At 39.8% G+C, this 19,686-nt stretch overlaps 1 protein-coding gene across 1 annotated transcript in view; it reads left to right on the forward strand.

The window, feature by feature from the left end:
- Positions 1–2,013: 2,013 nt before the first annotated feature.
- LOC117950593 (ephrin type-B receptor 1-like) overlaps positions 2,014–19,686 on the forward strand; it is an 85,932-nt gene continuing 68,259 nt past the window's right edge. The window contains exon 1 of the mRNA XM_034881745.1: positions 2,014–2,292. Coding sequence (XP_034737636.1) covers positions 2,199–2,292 — 94 coding nt within the window. The 5' untranslated portion in view covers positions 2,014–2,198. The remainder of the gene's footprint in view (positions 2,293–19,686) is intronic.

A 19,686-nucleotide genomic window follows, 5' to 3' on the forward strand; every position in this document is an offset into this window, starting at 1 on the left:
GACACAGTGTCAGAGACAGGAAGCTGCAAGAGATGAAGGAGACGAGAAACTTCAAGAGCAAATTGATCTGAGGCCATTGGAGGTTGAAAACGTTTGTAGTTTACAAACTGCAGTTGTCATTGAAACTTTTAGATTGTTGTTGCAGAGGGCCAAAAAAACTTGAACATACTACTAGGGATGCACCTACAAGTTCTATCCTGACACCAATTCCCACACCTCTACTCAGAGTATCTGCTAGTACCTACCAAGTTCCATTTGAATACAGATCCTCTCTTTGTCCTTGAACTTCGAATCTATTTACCTACTGTATTCCTTCCTACATCGGAGCCAATTTAAATCTTTTCCATGTAAGGTAACATGGAACCAGGGATCGCTGATGCACCAATGGCTGAGTCAGAAACAATCAGATTTATAATGACATTCTCAAAGAAACTGAACTAAATGTCACCTAGTAGGAAATACTGCTTCATGTAAGTAATTAACCTTTTACCATCGCCCACTGTTCATCCTTAGGGATGCTGGGAATACTTTCACTGGCTGTTTGGAGCCATTGAAAGTTGGATAGATGTGAACATGCATCATGTGTATGATAGATATTTTTTGGTGTCATTGTGGTCACTTTCAAAAACAAGCCCCCAATCCAGAGCAGTCCAATGGTGTAATTAATCCATAAAAATCCTTATGTCTTAACCCACCACCATTAAAGCCCTGCTCTGTGTGTGTAGGGTCTACACACATGCAGTATTGTTCAGCCACAAATACTTTATGTTCACACTTTTACACACACGTTGTATTGCACAAGTTTCATGGTCAAAAATGGCTCTTTTGTTTTAATGTTAAATGGACCAACTCCAAAAAAGCAATTGTCTGTTAAAGGGTTAAAGTTGTTCTCATAGACTTGGAGGTTAACTAATTAAAGTGCCAACAAACCGCGACAGGTGTTTTCACTTACACTGGCTGATTAGAGCTCTCAGGTTGAAGTATGGTGTGGAGCAGCGTTGAGGTTGTCAAAGGTAAAGCTGAAAAGATTGCTTCCATTATCAATGTTATTATCACATGTATGGTTTTCCTGCTGTGACTTATCGAAATGTTTGCTGTGAGAAAGGCATATAATAATAATACAGTAAATTATCCTGCCGAACAGGCACCGCAAAACTAACCAAAGTCAATCAAACTTAGTACTGAGAGGAAGTCACTCAGAAAAGGTGTGAACATGCAGTATGTGTGGCTGAACCGTTCTGTATGTGTGTAGGCCCCACACACACAGAACAGGGCTTTAATGGGGGTGGTGATTAGGAACAATAACACTTAAGTGTTAAACTTGTGTAGCTAAAAGTCAGGTGGACATGGAAAGATTATAGAGCAGCTCAACTAATTTAAGCAATTAGAAATTAAAATTCTATATTCACATATTATCATAAATCAACTGTAACACCATAACCCCATATATTGCAGTTATGTAAAAGTGTGTGAAAGCTGTGACAATGTGGAATTATTTTTGTGCCTTGAAAAGCGAGACCATATGTAATTATAGCTTGACAATGCACAATATCACCCCCGTTAGAGAGTAGAGTACATACGCTAGAGGCACCTATATATAAAGTATGGTAGATTTTTATTTTGATAAACTTGGGTAATGAGTTGTTAAACGTCCATTATTCATCGCTAACTTGTCAGTTTTGGATGTATACCTTAACAGTTACAAATTTTGTTATTGTACTGTGCGTGCTTATAGACCATAACTACAATCTGTCATAAAGAGGCACGAGCCATCGCCACCTGCACATGTCCCTGAGGGGGGGGGGGGGGGGGGGGGGGGGGGGCACCATCAGCTTCTCTTTCAGTTGCTGTTCTGCCATGTGACCGCTGGGTGTCGCTGTCCCTTCACACTAGCCACCATGCCGGCTCGGGGAAGAAACCTGACCATTGGGCATTCAGCCTGGGTCAGGTGGAAAAGAACGGGTGATTGGTTTACGATCCGCCATGCTGTCTCCTGATTGGACAGGAAGGTGCGAGAGTCGAGAGAGGGGAGATCCACCAGCAGTGTATCGCTTCAATCCCCGCTGAGTCTGCCGGTGCACCGCACACACACACACACACCCACACACACTCACACACTCACTGAGGGCTGAGATGTGACAGTTCACCAGAGGAAAACAGCGTGTTTCTTGTGGGATTTTTTTATTGTCAGCTGGATAATGGGAGAAGACATGCGGGGAGTCATTTTAAAGATGCGAGCCACTTGGTTTCCCGTGCTTCTCTGTGCCATGACTTCGGTGTGCGCCTTGGAAGGTAGGTGTGCAAAGACGGGGCAAATTTCACTGTTCAGATGGAAATGGGAGCTCGAATTAATTTAACTGTGGTTAAAGCTGTCCTGTCCACTGACCTGTTTTTTCATTACTCTGTTCTTACTATACTTAGCCTACTAAGGCTACAGTTTAACTTTGTGTATCCTTGCTCTGTAGACTACTTTCAAACTGAAACTTAATGTGATATTTAGCCTGAATGACTGCTGTAGGGATTGTTAGGAAGTTTTCTTATTCGCCAGGGCGTGTTTGGGGCAGGGTTGAACATTTCTGGGATTTTCAAGGTGGAAACTTTCCATTGGAATTAACGGTAATGTATGGGGAATAGCCTTTGTGTAAATGAATGAGAAATAACGAAACAAAATGAATATAAAGAGGTCAGGCTGCTTATACCATGTACTGTGCAGACAAAAAACGAACCATTCACCATATCATAAGAAGACATAATCCAATAATTTGCCCAATAAATTCATGAATCTGTCAAATACAATGCGAAATTTTAGATGTGATGAGTTGGATATATAGCAGGTCCAGCAGGGGAAATTTACTTTGGAGAAATCGAGCAGGGCTGTGTGCACACCTAGGGTGTAAGGTGAACAAATAATGTATATTTATTTTTATTTGTTTCCAATATGAATGGACATAGATGAATTCACATGCTTAATCAAGGAAAGTAACAGCTAGCCAACAAAACTAGCATAAGGTGTAAATTGTTATTATTATACATTGTTTAGCCTACTTGTGGGCTATTATCTGCTGGTTAACTGAAATATTATAGAAAAAAATGTAAAAAAGATACAGTCCTGTAACATAATAAAAACTTACCTGAAAACATGCAGTCGTTTAGCCTAGGCAGTGCACTTGTTCAAGTCAATTAATTGGGCATGCGTTTAACCAAAACATACTTGTTATGTGTATTTCCACACAAATAAATTCACTATTAGAATATTGTGTCATATTGTGCAAACGTTCCACAGTGTGAAATGAAACTTATCTTGGAAATATTTCCGATTTTCCCGACCCTTTTGCAAAGGTTTTTGTTTTTTTCTTTGTGTGGGGTTTGATATGAGGGTTAATTGACCTTTTAAGCTGTGGAATTTTTGACAGTACAGGAATGCAACTGTGTCTTATTGGAGGTTGAAGACAGTCTGATGGCCTGTTAGTCACAGCCCACATTTCTGTAATAAGAAAAGAAAACGTGCAGGCTTTATTTGCTACTGCTTCTCAATACTATTCTGAAAATGTTGTTAATTCTAAAGTATACAATGATTTAATTGTATTTTAATAATCCAGAGGAACAGAAAACACATGCAAAATAATACCAAGCATGAAATGGCATTAAACAGTTTATTCCAAATTACACACATTAATCATAGAGCATTGCATGATTATGAACGTTTAAATCATATCAAGTATGCACCCATGATATAATTCCACTTTGTAATGCTCCCATGATATGTTTATGCTGTATAGGGTTGCACTGACAAAATGTGATATTGATAATGACTAATACGATTCATACCAAAATAATGCACAGTGATACTTATATACATCTCCGTAGTGTGGCTGGACCACGGGTTGATCATGATTAAAAAAAAATCGATCTATTCGACCCAAATACATTTGCGGGATAGCTACCTTTTGAGAAATAGATGCGTGATGGGATTTGGTACCGTTTGTCTAGTTAATTCAGAAGCTTCTTGAAGCCTTTTTTTATCCATTGAGGATCACATCTTTCACCAAATAAGACGTTATAGCATTGGCGATTCAGTATATCTCTTTGAGTTTTTGTCGTGCTTTGTGCGACTAGCAAAAACACTCGCTAGCGAGGCTTGTTTGGCTAGCTCTGGCGTATTAACTGCAACAGTTTTTTGGGGGATTGTATCATGCACTCACGATTCGTTCCGTATTGTTCTCTATTTCCTGATTTACACTATCACCCTGCCACACAGCCAACGGACGGGAGCCGTCTCTCCACAAAATAAACAAAATTATGCATACTTATTGTGACACTTTCAACCTAATATTGCACAACGGTATATTTCAATAACGATTTTAGGTTGATATATCATGCACCCCTAATGCTGTATCACATATTGTGTGGTGTTTTAGTACCAAACCATAGTGCACTGTAGTAGTGCCAGTAACACACTCGCTGCTGCTCAGCTGGAGCGTCAAAGTGAATCATAAATGTAGCTGCTCCCTTGCTTCTCCTTCTCCCGCTCCTCCCCAGCATCACCTCCCCCGAAGCATCGTCTCCCCCGTAAGAATGTGACCTCCTGCTCCTTGTCCCAAAGCACTATCAGCTGATACTCCTGCTGCTCCTCACTAGGTTTGGGCATCGCTTTGATTTTAACACTTCAGATTCAGATTCTTCCTTTCAATTCCGGTTCTTACCGATTCTCGATTTGGATCCTTTGGTGGGTGGAGTTAAAACTGGTCACATGCTTATTTCACAGATCAGAGGAACATTTTACTTTGATTGAACAGGGAATTGCAGTTTTAGGTTTTTCAATGGAAAATAAAGCGACACTTTAGAGCGCCTGGAAGTACAGTGGTCGCCACAGAAACCAAATCTGACGCGTATTAAATTTGGAACGGATAATCAGTTTTTTTTAAAACCATTACAATTTTTGAAACTGTTCCAAGTTGGAACTGGTTTTTGAAGCCTAATCCTACTCCTCACACGGAATCAGCTCCTGCTTCTTCACAAGCATCACCTGCAGCTGCTGCTCCTGTCTGAGTATATCTCACTGCTGCTGCTTCTCCCCAAGAATTACCCACTGCTGCTCCTGTTAATTCTCTTCAGGCATCTGTCACCTCTTTGCTCCAGGCATCACATTTGTCTCCTGCTTCTCTTACTCCTCCCCAAGCATCACATCCTGCTTCTCTTGCTGCTCCTCACCAACTATGAGCTCCTACTACTTCATTACCGACTGCTGCTCCTGCTTCTCCTCACACACACACAAACAATACCTGTTGCTCCTTGTGCCATTTCTCCCCAAGCATCACTGTTGTTGCTGCTGCTTCTCCCTAATCATCACCTCCTGTTCTTCCTCTTTCAAGCATCACATTTTACTCCTGCTCTTGTACTTCTCCTCTTACTAAAGATTCACCTTATCCTCTACCAGCCTATCACCAACCATGCCTGCTCATTCTTCTACTCCTCTCCAAGCATTTCCAGGGTTTTCTCCAGTATATTGCAAGTACCGGGCCTAAGCCACTAGGAATTATTGTTAATGCATTTTCAAGAGAATTCTTTTAAGCAGTTAAGGTGGGGCGGCACGATGGGAGAACTCAGTTCTCCCAGTTAGCTTTTTGCACTGATTTTATTATAGGGCCCTATGGAATATGTCTTATAGCTCTTTTAAATTCTCAATTATTGCGATTTCAACCATGATTCTGTTCTGAAAACAATTTGGCTCTCCATTAATGCTGCCATCAGTCTGTGACTGGCCCCAGCCGAGCCCTTGTCGTAAACAAAGACAATTTCCACCGAGCTAAACAACTTTTCTGGAGGAAACATTGACACGGCCCTGCTGCTCGTCCCAAGAATCACAAATACTCCTGCTGCTCCTCTCAGAGCATTACCTATTGATTATTTTAGTGTTCCTTCCAAATAATCACTTGTTGCTTCTGTTTGTTATCCCCAAACATCAGCTTCTGCTCCTCCAAGCAAAATCTCCAGCTGCAGTTTAATTTCTGCACCTGCTGCTCTTCCTCAAAGCATCACTTCCTCCTCAATCACAAGCTCCCTGCTCCTTCTTGATATCCTCCCCAAGCATCATCTACTGTTTATCCCTTTGCTCCGGTCCATGTTTGTGCTCCTGCTGTTCCTCCCATCATGTCCTGTGCCACCTACTGCTCTTTCTTACGTTTCACCTGCTGCTCCTGCAGCATCCCTTGCTCCGTCTACCCCTCTGACATTCCTGTTTTCTGTTCTTTCTGCTGATCCTCGCCTCCTCAACAAGAGCACCCTTCTCCTCCTCTTCTTATTCATCTACATATTCTTCCAAGTCCTCTTTCAACTTCCTCCTCTTCACATTTCTTTCCTTTGTATCCTGTTCTTCCTGCAGCATTCTCCACTCCCATGTCCTCTACGGCGTCTCGTCTGTTCCTCCTGCTGCTGCTAGTTGTCCCTTATGGAAGCGCTAGATTAGTCTGCTGCTGTGTTTTAATGGTGCACGTAATGACGGGCTCTGTAGTGAGTCTCCCCCATTATGAGACCTGTAAATGTGTTGAAGGGCAGGACTGTTTTGATTAAACAGGAAAGTGTGTGTGTGTGTGTGTGTGTGTGTGTGTGTGTGTGTGTGAAAGAGAGTTAGGAGGTTAAGATGGAGATGAGAGACAAATAGGTACAGTGTGGGTTGTTTTGTGGTCATGGTGGCCTTTTCATGCTAAGAAGGAGCTTAATGAACTGATTTATAAGCTGATCTGAGTTTGATGGTGTAAAATAGACCCACTGCTGACACAGTCAATGTTGGTATCTCTGGTCTGTATCTTCTGTCTATGATTGTGAAAAATGCACATCACATTTACAAAAAAGGAGTTTCATATCACGTGTTTTTCAGTCATTTCTTTTTTCAGTTTTGTTTTATCTTCTTTGTCACTGATTAAGAGGGGAAAGGTTTAAGAGGAAGGGTTAAGGGGGAGTGATCTTTCTAGTCTGATTCTCTTTGACAGTCCGTTTTTATTTTTTAAATAGTCATCTATCAGAATAATGTATTCATTATAAATGATTCTGATACATAATATAATTTATTTTTTACATAATCTATTAGATAATATCAGCCCGCTGATATATCGGTCGGGCTCTAGTGCTAGTGTTAGCTAATTGTCTTCTGGGCTGGTCGACGTTCTTCTTCTTGGGCATTTAGCGGCCAATTAAAAATACTTTTAGGCGTATATGTTTCCCATATCAGGTCTGGAAGATTTGCATTCCCTGGTACCTACGGTACCTACTGTACTGTAGAAAAACAAATCAAGTCATTATTTCAGAATTTGTGTGTTGATTTGGTAACCGAAGTATTGGTTCTCGTGGCGTGTGAAAAACGTTTAAGGAATACGTCACTCTGGCTATAGCTGTTCGCTGTCTTCTATGCTGCACAAATACAGTGACCTTTATATTCCCTCAGGATTTACACCTTTTCATAGAGCCCAAAATGCAGTACAGTATATTTGACCCTGTAATTTTGAAAGTCAATGCAAACCCTGACCCAGCGGATACTGTTGGGTATAAGTGCTACATATCCCACAAACGAGGCTTGGGAGTGGTGGCAAAGTCATCTGTGTCTGAACCAAAAGCCCTGTCAGCAGCAGGCCCTGTCACTGAATATGCTGATTTGTGTCAGTGTTGAGTGTCGAGGGGTCGAGGAGTTAATTTCTTTCGACTTTTTCATGCAAGAGCTGCTACTGTAGTCAGAGCCTAATTTAGAAATCCTGAATTTGTGTGCTGCTGAGGCGTGGCTACCTGTAAAATATGCACTGTAGATATGATTCCACTGCACATGTCATTTCTGCTACACGTAAACTATTTTGGTCCTTTTCCCCAGAGCCTGAATACATACTCTACGTGCTGTGCACCATCTGTCATCTTGTGGGAATGCTAAAGGTTAAACATAGTTGATCCTGTTTTAAGATGCAGTTATTACCATGACAAGCCGTAATTTGTGACTTTGTTTAATATGTTCGATATGTGTGTGCAACTAATGATTAACAAATTATCTCCTCTGGGAAATCGATCACACACTTATTGCTAAGAGAAATGCAGATGAGACTCAGCACGTATGCAGCACTGCCGCCACACATACATAAACACACATACTGTACACTGCACCATCCTCCAGCCAGCTCATGTTTTAAAGATGTGGTTTCTATATTCATCTGGTGACAGGTTATCAATGTGACAGGGAAAAGTGTGAGCCTGATAGAAGAGCCATCTCACCAGTCCTGAGGCTTTTACTCCAGTGTTTCCCAGTCTATTTTTTCTGAAGGCCTCCCATTAGTACTAAATATTTATTTCCACGCAGCATTCAAATTTTTTCAAAATAACTTTTCTTCCACATGGTACTTTGAACCTTTGGGAATTGCCTTCTGCTGAGAGACGCCGAGTCCTGGGCTTTGGCGCTGTGTTTCCCACGGTGAATTGGACGTCAAGAGACAATTTCAGATCAGTCTGGAATAGGGATAGGCCGATTATTGTCCCTGGCCGATTATCAGGCCGTTATTTGTCAGTCTGCAGAGTATCTGTATTGGCATTTGTTTGCCCTATAACCGATAAGGTAATTAATTCAAAAGTGCGCCACTTTGGCTCCGCTACAGCTCTGTCTGTCCCTCTACTTCACTTTCACTCACCACTGAGTCTGACTTAATGTCCCGCCCACAACACTGTCTGCCTATCTTTAACTCTGTATTATGTTCTAAACAAAGTTTTGTGTTGGATTTGTAACGTCCCCAAATCTTAATGTTTACTTAAAGATTTTCATAATTACTGTGTATTCATATCGCTACCGAATATCAGTTATTCGATTTATTAAACACTAATAACATTTATTGGTATCGGCCTTGAAAAACCAGTATCGGTCGATCCCTAGTCGGGTATTGGAGACTATTGCATTCAATACCTAGGCTATTTGTCTTCAGTATTACAGCTTTCCTTGGTTCAAGAAGTAATTCAACTAAACATTGATGCTCAATATTTACTGAGAAGTGATTAATAAGTGTGAAAATATATCCTTAACTATGAATCGTCTTCACACCTTGGCTGTGAATTTTCACACAACTCACAATCCTCTTCTTATATGCGAGGAAGGACTTGTTGTGATGTGTTACATCAGTTACTGAGGTAAGATAGCTTTTTTCTGTTTATACTTTTGACCGCATTTCTATACCAATTGCTTGGCTCACATTTTAGGCTACATATTTGTCTCATGTAGATTTAATCTGTGCATCATGATCTAAAATAGTTAATACTGTATCTGCAGCTGTACCCAGTTTGAAATGGTTTTTGTCTTTATGTCCCAATTTTAAGTCTCAAGTAGGGCACAACTATACTACAAGTCTTCATTTGCAAGTCCAGATGCAAGTTACAAAGCATTTGAATATTTTCTATTCAAAACTGTATTAAAAGTACTTAAACATAGTTATCCACACCTAAATAATCCCTGCAATGCATAGGACAAATAATTACATATTCAGGCTACGGGACACTGAATTATTGAATTATTATATGAAGGATTTTACAGTTCATGGGTGGAGGGTTGAAAAGTAAACATCTTTTGCCTTTCCTCAAACTAAACCCCAAGTCTAAAGTTCTGGCTGTAGCAAAACCAGTACTATGCAACTGGGTTACATACATACTGTATGTAAATAAACCTTATTTGGCATTTTGTGCATTTGGTATTGTAATTGACTCCAGGACAGTAACATAAAAAACTTGATCCTAAAATGCAGAGAATGCATTGGTGTCTGTACATACAATGTAATCCTTGAATTGTGGTAATCTTTTTTGGGCGGGGGCCAACTTCAGGGCAGCACAACAAACTGTAAACACATGTACTGTACATATCGCCTTATTAAGTTAACGAACGTTTGCAAACAGTTCAGTTAATACATACAGCAGATACAGAGCAACATTTGCATTTAAAGTCTTATTTTTATTATTATTTCTGTCTACCTGATGAATCAAAGTCCAATATTCACTCCTCTTTTATCTCTGTTTTGTTCTCCACCTACTCCTGAGGGAAATATATGGCTCTTAAGCTGCTTAATGCTCCATATGTTCACTATTTTCACTAGATTTTCTGCTGCTGGAAACAGCTGCCTGTGTTAGAAATGAGGTTGAGAGCAGTGAGAGTGAATCAAACGACCAAAAACAAAACAATGAGCTGAGAGACACTAAAATTCTCAGTAGAGCTGAGGGGATTATAGCAGCTTTAAGCTTGACATGGAAAATCTGTGTTGCTGTCTGACCTCTGAGGGGAATACTGTGGCTTATAGGCAATGAGTGTTGTGTGAGTGGTCCACGCTGTACACAACCTGCTTAATGAATATATTGTTTAGAACAGTCAAACAGCATTTAAAGCACCCTTTTAACAAACAAGTTAACTACAATCATGCTTTCTCCCTCGCAGCTGCCAACACTGACATGTTTAAAAAAAGCGTCAATTTATTTTAGCTGTAGAGAAGCAGAAGGCTGGCACATTATGAAACTTCACCACCTAAACTTATTTGCATAATAAACTAGTTTAAATAGATTATGTTTTCCCAATAAGAGACTATAATTGATATAGAGCATTGGTGGGCACGAAAGGAATGTAAGAATCCTTTGTTTTCACGTAAAATTCTCCCTTTCCCTTTACTTGGTTCCCTTTATGCTGCCACTTATAATACTATGCAGCTCAAAGAGTCACATCAATACAAAGTTTTATTAGACAGACGGCAAGGGCATGCTCCTTGAGTTGTTCTGTCTTCTCTTTTACAACATGCAAGGTAAGCCATAACATCAATTACCCTTTGTTTCGGGCAACGGTGCACTTGCAGTAGACTTCACCAATAAAAAAACATCCTATTTTATTTCTACCTCTGGCCTCCCGCTGACTTATCTACCTGCTGGCCGCAGAGAAGAAAAAAACAGAAGAATAGAGAATTTGAAATACGCTTTCACTGCCATAACCTTTGTTGTCCGTCTGTTTTGCATATATATAAAGTATAAATTTGATTCTCCCAACTTATTAACACTATAGTTTTACACTTCTTGTTTGCATATAATGGTCAATAAACCAAATTCATACTAAATTATACCTAATATTTGGGTTAAAAAACCCAGAAATTTTTTTGACTAATATGAGAAATGTATGTTGATGGATAATAAGAACCTGTTTTTACTACGGAACTTTCCGTGTTACTTTTGTCAACTTTGGTTAAAAGAATCCTGTATTTGTGATATAGAAACTTCGGAAATGGGTCAAATTTGACCCAAAGACAATAGGAGGGTTAAATGTAAATTAGCATAAAAGGATGACAATATTGCTGCATATTGCAGTTCTATAGTTTTCCTGTAGTGATGGCACAGTACCATTAATACACCTCAGAAAAGCAGTGTTACATGAGGATTATTGTGTAGTGCTGACATATATAACATACAAAATGTAAGTAATAAACTTAATTTTACATTGTCACAATTATTTTCAAGATTAGCATGTTTATATTGGGGAATCAGCTATTTTCATTATTGTTTAATCTTATGTGTTTGATTAATTGACCTTTTCTGGAATCAGTGAATGTAATTGCCAACAACATAATCAGCGTTATCACGCTTAGGTTTTGTGATTATTTTTTTGAGTATAGTGCAAGGGATTCAAAGCATGCGATTGAGTCTGGCAGGTGTATGGGCGGGACCCATACACCTGCCAGACTCAATCGCAAGCATAATCGCAACTGTCAATCAGGATGTTACACGCCCTTTTTATAACATCAATAATAAATAATAGTCTTAAATAATTAAAACAATACTTATCACAAAATGAACACATGAAGAAACACCAGCAAGACAAAAATGACCTAAAATGACAGGAACCATCTGATATGTTGATTTGATGTGTGGTGTGATGACTGTGGACTGATAAAGTCTTAAATTATATTGTTTTAAATGTGTTAATACAGGAGACGTGGCATGTGGGTAAGGAGGCTTTGAAGTTGTTATAAAGCGTCTTTGATGGCGCTGAGTAATGTAACTAGACAGGTTTGCTGTTGAGCAATTGATATTATCATAGTAGTGTTAAAAGTACATCCGTCTATTCTGTTCTTGTCCTTTCTTCACTCCGCATGCTGCATACTGCAGCTCTGAGCTTTAGACCTTTTATAGCTCAGCATATGATTGAACATAATGGCCCATTATTTATTTGCTGGTTGAGAGTGGGCCCTCTGCCAGCCTCTATAGGGTTCCTGCTGTGGGCATATGGTCTCACAGATAGCCCTGCTGGATATTAAGGACTGTGTCACTGTTGAAGCAAAAGAAAAGAGGGGAGAGGACATAATGACTAAGACAGCGCACACCAGTGCATTTACCTCACCTTGAAAAGGTTGGGGGGGAGAAGTGCCTCATCAGTAATTTTAATCACTTTTAATTTGAAAGTAATGTTAAATAGTAAAATGTTTTCAGTGAATGGGTTAAAGTCCGTTTTAAAACATTATTCCAGTGTCCGTATGAATAAGGAAAGAGGTTTGGTGTGTCTTTTCTTGATAAATGATTTCTGCTTTGACAAAAGAGGAGCGTAAACATCGGCTTACGTATTACATATTACGACACACTTATTTTGATGCTCAGATTATCGTATGTAAAACAAAGGTTGGTTAGAAATGTGAGAACCCAACAATAGCTGCTCACTGCCTTCACACCTTGGAGCAGTCCCATCCTGTTTTGGTAAACCTTCTTTTAGCCAAGGTGATTTGCCTCCCTTGATTGCAACTATCTCAATGTCTCAATTTAGGTTCTCTGCAGACAATCTGTTGATCTCCGACAGACTGTCTGGACCAAAAACAATTTCCCAGGAACACTCTGTGACATTTCAACACATTCTCACTCCCATCTCGTAAAATACGTATACTTGGTCAGGTGCCTTTGTTGTTGTTATTGACGCTAAAAGTCTCCTTTAGCGTCTTATCAACACAAACACGCTGAAGGGCAACTTTTTAGTCCCGTATTTTATGAGTTGTGAGAAGGGGTTGGACATTTGTAACACATGGGGAACAATCGTGCAAGTTTAGGATTAATTTATTCTGAAAATCGTATTCAATTATTGAATTGTCTCAGCCTGGAAAATCTCGTTCAAATATTTCCAATACCAGTAACAACACCAATACTGTGACTCCGTACACCGTCACACAAATCTTTAAAAAAAGAATTTCCGCTCCTACAACGTGAACCCCGTTTCTGTGTAATGTAGTGTGTCCTGCCTGCTTCTATGACGTGTAACATTAGACAGCCAATCACAAACATTATTAAATCTGGGTAGAAGCATGCTGCATGCTTATTGGCTCACTGAGGAGATTTACTCCTTATGTATTGAAATTAGGTATTGAATGAGGCAACATTTTTTGATACTCAATACTTTAGAGGCAATGTGGTCTGTGCCAACAAAGTACTGAGCTCGGTACCCAGCCCTAATAACCTGGGTTTTGAGTTCTATCAGATACATGCCCAAAAATTATCAAAAGAATGATCTTAACATGACCGAGCCTTGGTCACTCCATGACGTTCTTTTTGCCAATGTCTCTAACAAACAGTGCCAACTACGCTTTGGCCCCATTATCTCACATCTTATCAAAACTTGGTGATTAGCTGAAACAGACTGCTGTCTAACTTTTAACTGGAACACTTTTTCCCATAATGCAATAATACAGCACTCCTGATTGGTGGGAGGCTGATAACAGCACCACAATGGGAACAAAGGGGAGTTTGTTGTCTAAAAGACATTTTTAGCAAAGTTGGCTTGTTACCATTCTCTGACTTGCAAAACGATCTACCACGTTCCTCCTTTTTCTTTAACCTGCAGTTAAGGTCGGCACTTAAGGCACACAGTGTCCCTTGGCAGAGGCCTTTGCCTTTTCATCCTATTCGGAAGTTATTTTCTGTGCAGCCTAAAAAATTGTGGTATTGTGTCTAGGCTTTATCAGTTCTTAGTGATATCTGGTTGTTATGCCCTTCCTATTGAGAGGATCTGGACACGTGATTGCCCAGGCCTGGGTATTGATCTCAACTGGCATAATGTATGGTCAAGCATTCCAGAAGTATCTCGGTTATCCAGACCATCAGTGGATTCACTACAATTTCATACAAAGGACATATCTCACCCCCGTGAAAATGCATCACATGAAAATAATTAACAGCCCTTAATACAATTTTTTGCCTAATTAAAGCACAGGGCACATAGCTTCACATGTTCTGGGAGTGTTGGTCAGTTCTGGAGCAGTATTGTATCCAAAATCTCTGCCTTGTTTAATGTTAATGGGTCTGTTACTGTTAAGGTCTTGATTATGAATGACCTGTCAGCCTTCCAGCTGTCTGGGACTCAGAAATGTGCTGTGTTGGCTGGACTTACAGCTGCGAAGAGGATGATTTTGACCCTGTGGAAAATGCCACATGACCTGTCTATCCGCACGTGGACCCTTTCTTACCTGGATGTGGTCTATTTGGAACTGTCCATGGTGCGGTTAAAAAACGAAAATTGATCACAAAGACAATCTGAAAGCATAATCCTCTTTATTTGTAGGGATTAAACAAAGCAATGCCAGTTCCACCTGCAGTGGGTACATGTAAAACTGTCCGGGATTTCTTTACTCTGTTTAAATTTGATCAATTCCCACCAGGTTGACCAAGCGCCTATGCTCTTTTATAGCAGCTTCACACTTGCTCGGCTTCATCCACACCCTTCCTTTTACAGCCACAGGCTTCTGGCTGCTAAGCTGCTCTACTGGAGCAGTGGGGCATTCAGTGGTTCTGCTCGGGAACAGAAGGAAACTGACCGCAAGAAAAAGGAAAGATTATTGTTCATGTCCGACACGTGTAGTCTGAGTCTTGGCTTTTCTTTGGTAAAATGTCACAATGTTGAACAGTGCACGTATCATGACCCCATATTTCAGGCTTTATGTGCGCATGGTGTTTTTTAACAGGGGTTAAGCAAACAACCAGGGCAGAGCAGACAGGCAACTGGGGCAAATTTTGTTAGTTTTATTCTGCACAACATCTGTTATATTAGCAAATCTCCTGAGAAAGGGAGCGAGCAAAGGAGGGATAGAAGAGGACAGAAGACAAGTAAAAGCAAAGTAAAAGACATAAATACAGAGACGATGAACTCAGCGGTTAGCCCTCTGCAGTTTGATATATGGAGCAGAGAGCCAATAAGTGTCAGGTCCCTCCCACTAGGGAGCCATTTTAACAAGCTCTTAATGTTTGAGTGGCTGTTAGCAGGTTTATTTTCCAGCCTGGCAATTTCCAACTGCTGTATAATTTAAAATGTAAAGCTGTCAACATATACGTAGGTATGTGCAAGTAAGCAAGATATAGCAGCCTCGTTCCATAAGTATCTACAGTTCTGTGAACTTTTGACTCAACCATCAAACTACTTATACTTTTATATTATTCTTTAAGATTCACTTATTCTATAAGTGTGAGCATGGCATATCAGTCTCCACTGACTTCACTTGTAAATTTAGAAATTCTGACTTTTACACAGTAGCTATCACATTAAAGTGAGTAACCAGCAAAAATAGAGGCTTGTTTATATTGTAACACTGTCCAATAATTCCTGTAGTGCTTCTCTTTTTAAAACTGTAGTCTGTGGTGTTGCATTGGATTACATTTTGTTAGCTGTTTCCAATGTTTAGGTAGACAAAATAATGTCTCAAATCAAGACAAAATGTGTTTAGTTTCTCTATGGCCTTGACAGGCTGAGCAGCACTGTCTTATCATACAGCTGTTACGTCTCCTGTCTTCCATGGAGGCACAAAGATGAAGTGCTCCTCTGCTTGGAAAGGTCATGAGGGGTATGTTGGTCACTGACCTGAATGAGACATGGGGAACCACTATCAGTTTACAATATAAGTCCGTAAGATGGGAATTCTATTATGTCTCAATTAGTTTGAGACAAATAATCTGCAGTGCATCCCCCAGTTATTTCACTAATTCTTCTGGTTAATTTGGTATAAGTACTACCTAAAATTACAGAAATCATACTTGGTTAAAATGTAATTTAACGTGTAAGTACATTGTTTTTGTGGGGTTTATATTTATGACCTATAATGCAGCCAGCCACCAGCAATCAAGATGTTTTGTTTTCACTTTCGGGGGAGTTGTCTTGTCGTTCACATTCAGTGTATGAGTCCAATTTGTACATCAAATCTGCATTGTAGCCTACGTAAGTGGCCTACGCAGTTGGAAGGATTTATACTTTGCGCTGGTGTCTGTGTTGTAGTTAATCTCTGTAATAGAACAGCAGAGCCTGTGTGTGTGTGTGTGTGTGTGTGTGTGTGTGTGTGTGTGTGTGTGTGTGTGTGTGTGTGTGTGTGTGTGTGTGTGTGTGTGTGTGTGTGTGTGTGTGTGTGTGTGTGTGTGTGTGTGTGTGTGTGGTAGAGCAAGTAAGAGTGATTGGTATAAGCTCCAAAGCGACTAACGACTCTTGCGGTGGAGACGGATGAAATAAAGTGTCTTCCCTGGGGCACGAAAAGTTAACCCTTTCCTCGATTTCATGTAATTCATGGAGAAATACAACTCGGAAATGAGTAGGGGCCCATAGCCAAGCGGAACCTTCACAGTTGGTGTGTTCTGCGTTGCCACGACGTGAAGTAAAATTTCCGGGGAGGTGCAAGTCAGGCTACGGCGTAGGGTCCCTATCTATGCTTACCTATGTACAGTACCTACAGCATGGATTCTATGCAGAACCTTAAATCCTTAAGACTGAGCTTAACATACACAACAAAAAGTCTTCCCTTATTCATATTTTAATAATTTTATAGCAATAATAGATAGAGACATACCATCTTTTGCAGCTAAAAGCTAATACTTCTGCCGTCACGGTGGTGTTTTTTTTGTCTTTGTAGCGCTAAGACAAGGTTTTCTATCCAGCTTGGAACTTGAGCCTTTTTCAGGCTCGTTGACCAATGAATCCAAACTCTAACATCTAAGATTTATCCACTTGATGTCCATAATTTATACGTTTTTCTCTCATTGCTGCCTCTAGCTTTGTTGCTAGCTTCCATCTTGAAATTCCCCATAATGCTTTACAAGAATTTGACATTTTGTCAATCAAGGGAAAGCAGATCCATCACGCGTTAGGCCCATATAAGGCATTCAAGGGAGAATGAAGAGTGTTCGTGAGGAGATCACTCGCACAAGTCAGAATAGTAGCATGTGATCGTCTATTACCGTTTGAAACCACTCTAAAGAGAAGAATTGCATCACTGTTTTGAGATTTGACATAAATTGGGGCTTTTTTGGAGGAAATGTAAATAATTTGTCATTTATATGAGAATGTTTACTATGTTTATTTCTTCACTGGATGACTCCGAAAATATAGAACCATTTTAAACAATACAAATGCTTGTGTAGCATTGCTGTGTATGTGATATCAATAAATATGACATTATTATTTTGAGTATTGGCAAAAGTGAATGTCATGAGGGAAAAAGCTTTGAACAAATGTAGATATTTTGTCAACTGAATGAGTTATGTTTATTTCTTCACAGTTTTGACTCCCAAGACATGTGAGATTGTATTGCTGTGTGTGTGATATCAGTACACATCTGTGAGATTCATGTTCCGTTTTTATTTGTTTTGTTTATTTAATGTGTCGTTAAGGTCTACAACCTTTTGAACATTTAACATTCAAGTGACCTCAGTGCAGCAAATATATTCAGTCATTTTATACAATTCAATGTCCGTCTGTTTTTATTTTATAAAAAAAGCTTGTATAACATCAACTCTGTTGTGAACTGTCAATCTACAAACAGGAAAAAATGGGGTAAATCAGGCTTTACTCTGAACAACTTCTCAGAGTGTACTTTACCTATTGAAAGCCACAGCAAAGAGTGTTAGGGGTGGGAATCTCTGGGCACCTCATGATTCAATTCGGAGTCCAATAATTTGATTCTAAACTGATTATTGATGCATCTCAAATTTGTATGTACATTTCCATGGGTGATTTAAAAAAATATACATATAAATCTGAGTTTGTTAGATTTTGACATATAAAGTATTTATCGCAGACAAGTTGTAATGAAAGATTTTTATTTTGTTGTCCCTCCAAGCCTTACACTTTCTTGTGAAATTCATCTTCTCTCACAGTAGTAGCACTCAGTCAGGGACCCAGTTTATACATGAACACTGACAAACTGTGGTTCAAGACCCACAGAAAGTAAAAGACAGCGGTGAAGGGGCAGAGGTCAACATGGGGAGGGATGGAAGCAGAGATTCACAGAGGAAATGTGAAGTTTGATGCAGCTGTAGTGTTGCATTCCTAAGGGTAGATCCAGGACGAGACAAAAGCACATCTCCAACAGCAGGTCAAATTCTGTGTGTGTGCGCATGTGTATAAATGCACTCAAGCAAAGCAATGCAGTTGACTAGCAATGTGGTTGACTAGACACCAACACTTGATATTGACGACCCCCCTCCCCACACACACACACACACACACTTAAAGGCATACCCTTCACACTTACTCTGCATCTGCAACATCCAGATGCTGAGCGTAGTGCCCATCAAAGTGATATGAAAACATTGCTGATGATCTTTATGTCTGCTGATAAAATCAGAGCTCACTCTTGATTTATGGCAAGAAAATGTAACCCCTGTCTCTCGTGTCCCCCTCCCCATCAAGTGCTACTCCTCTGATTTCTGCCTAAAGGAGCAAACTTAAAACTCTCCCACCCACAGCCAAACATATCTCTCACATTGCTGAAATTGTTTATGTATGCTTGGTTTACCTACGCTTGCATGCCGGATTTACATAATCATCCTCACTGACTCAGAAAATAGCTGTGGCATGTCACGGTACACAGGTGACCTTGGTGAACTAGGCTACTTAAATTACACCTCGTGGCTCAATCTTGATCTCTTCACCTCTGTGACACAAATGGGGTGAGTGTATGAAAAGAGAAATGGATTTTGAAGAGCTTTTCATATCTGTTCTGTACTGGCACTTGATTTTGCTGCACCTCTCCAAAATGTGTAGGCCTAAAAGTGGCCTCTTAGCATTTTAATGAGAAACAGGAGATACAAATGTTAAAGCATTTCATACAGCAATCAAAAATGTCCCTTCCACTGTTTGAAACAATTATGATGAAATTTTATTTGGAATTAGTTGCAACTACCATTTCATAGAAGCAGTTTAATGTACTATTTTATGTTCATTTTGAAACTTTTAACATCATTTAATAGGGTAAAATGTGAGTCTCTTGTTGAATTATCTGGTCATCTTCAGGGCTAAATGGTCAGTGCTATAGTATTTAAAAAATGATATGACTGTTTACATTAATATGAAGATGATGTCTAATATAACTTTTGATGTTGAATGAGGTTGCATATAGAGAGACAATATAGATATGTGCAAAACCAGCATAACAGAAAGTTCCATGTCATTTATTTATGGTGGAGGGCGGATGATGTGGAGTGGAGGAGTCTCACAGCCTGAGGAAAAGAAGCTGCTCTGTTGTCTAGAAATGTGGCAGATACCTCTGTGGGGCTTGCCAGACGGCAGAAGGGTGAACAGGTTGTGGCTCGGGTGGGTATTGTGATTTACTATCCTTTGGAAATAATTGGTTAGTAATGAAACCATTTGCTCAGTAATGTGACATGATTTAGTTTTTCTGTTGAAGTAATCTG

Source organism: Etheostoma cragini, chromosome 9 (assembly GCF_013103735.1).
Source record: "Etheostoma cragini isolate CJK2018 chromosome 9, CSU_Ecrag_1.0, whole genome shotgun sequence".
Taxonomy (NCBI): Eukaryota; Metazoa; Chordata; class Actinopteri; order Perciformes; family Percidae; genus Etheostoma; species Etheostoma cragini.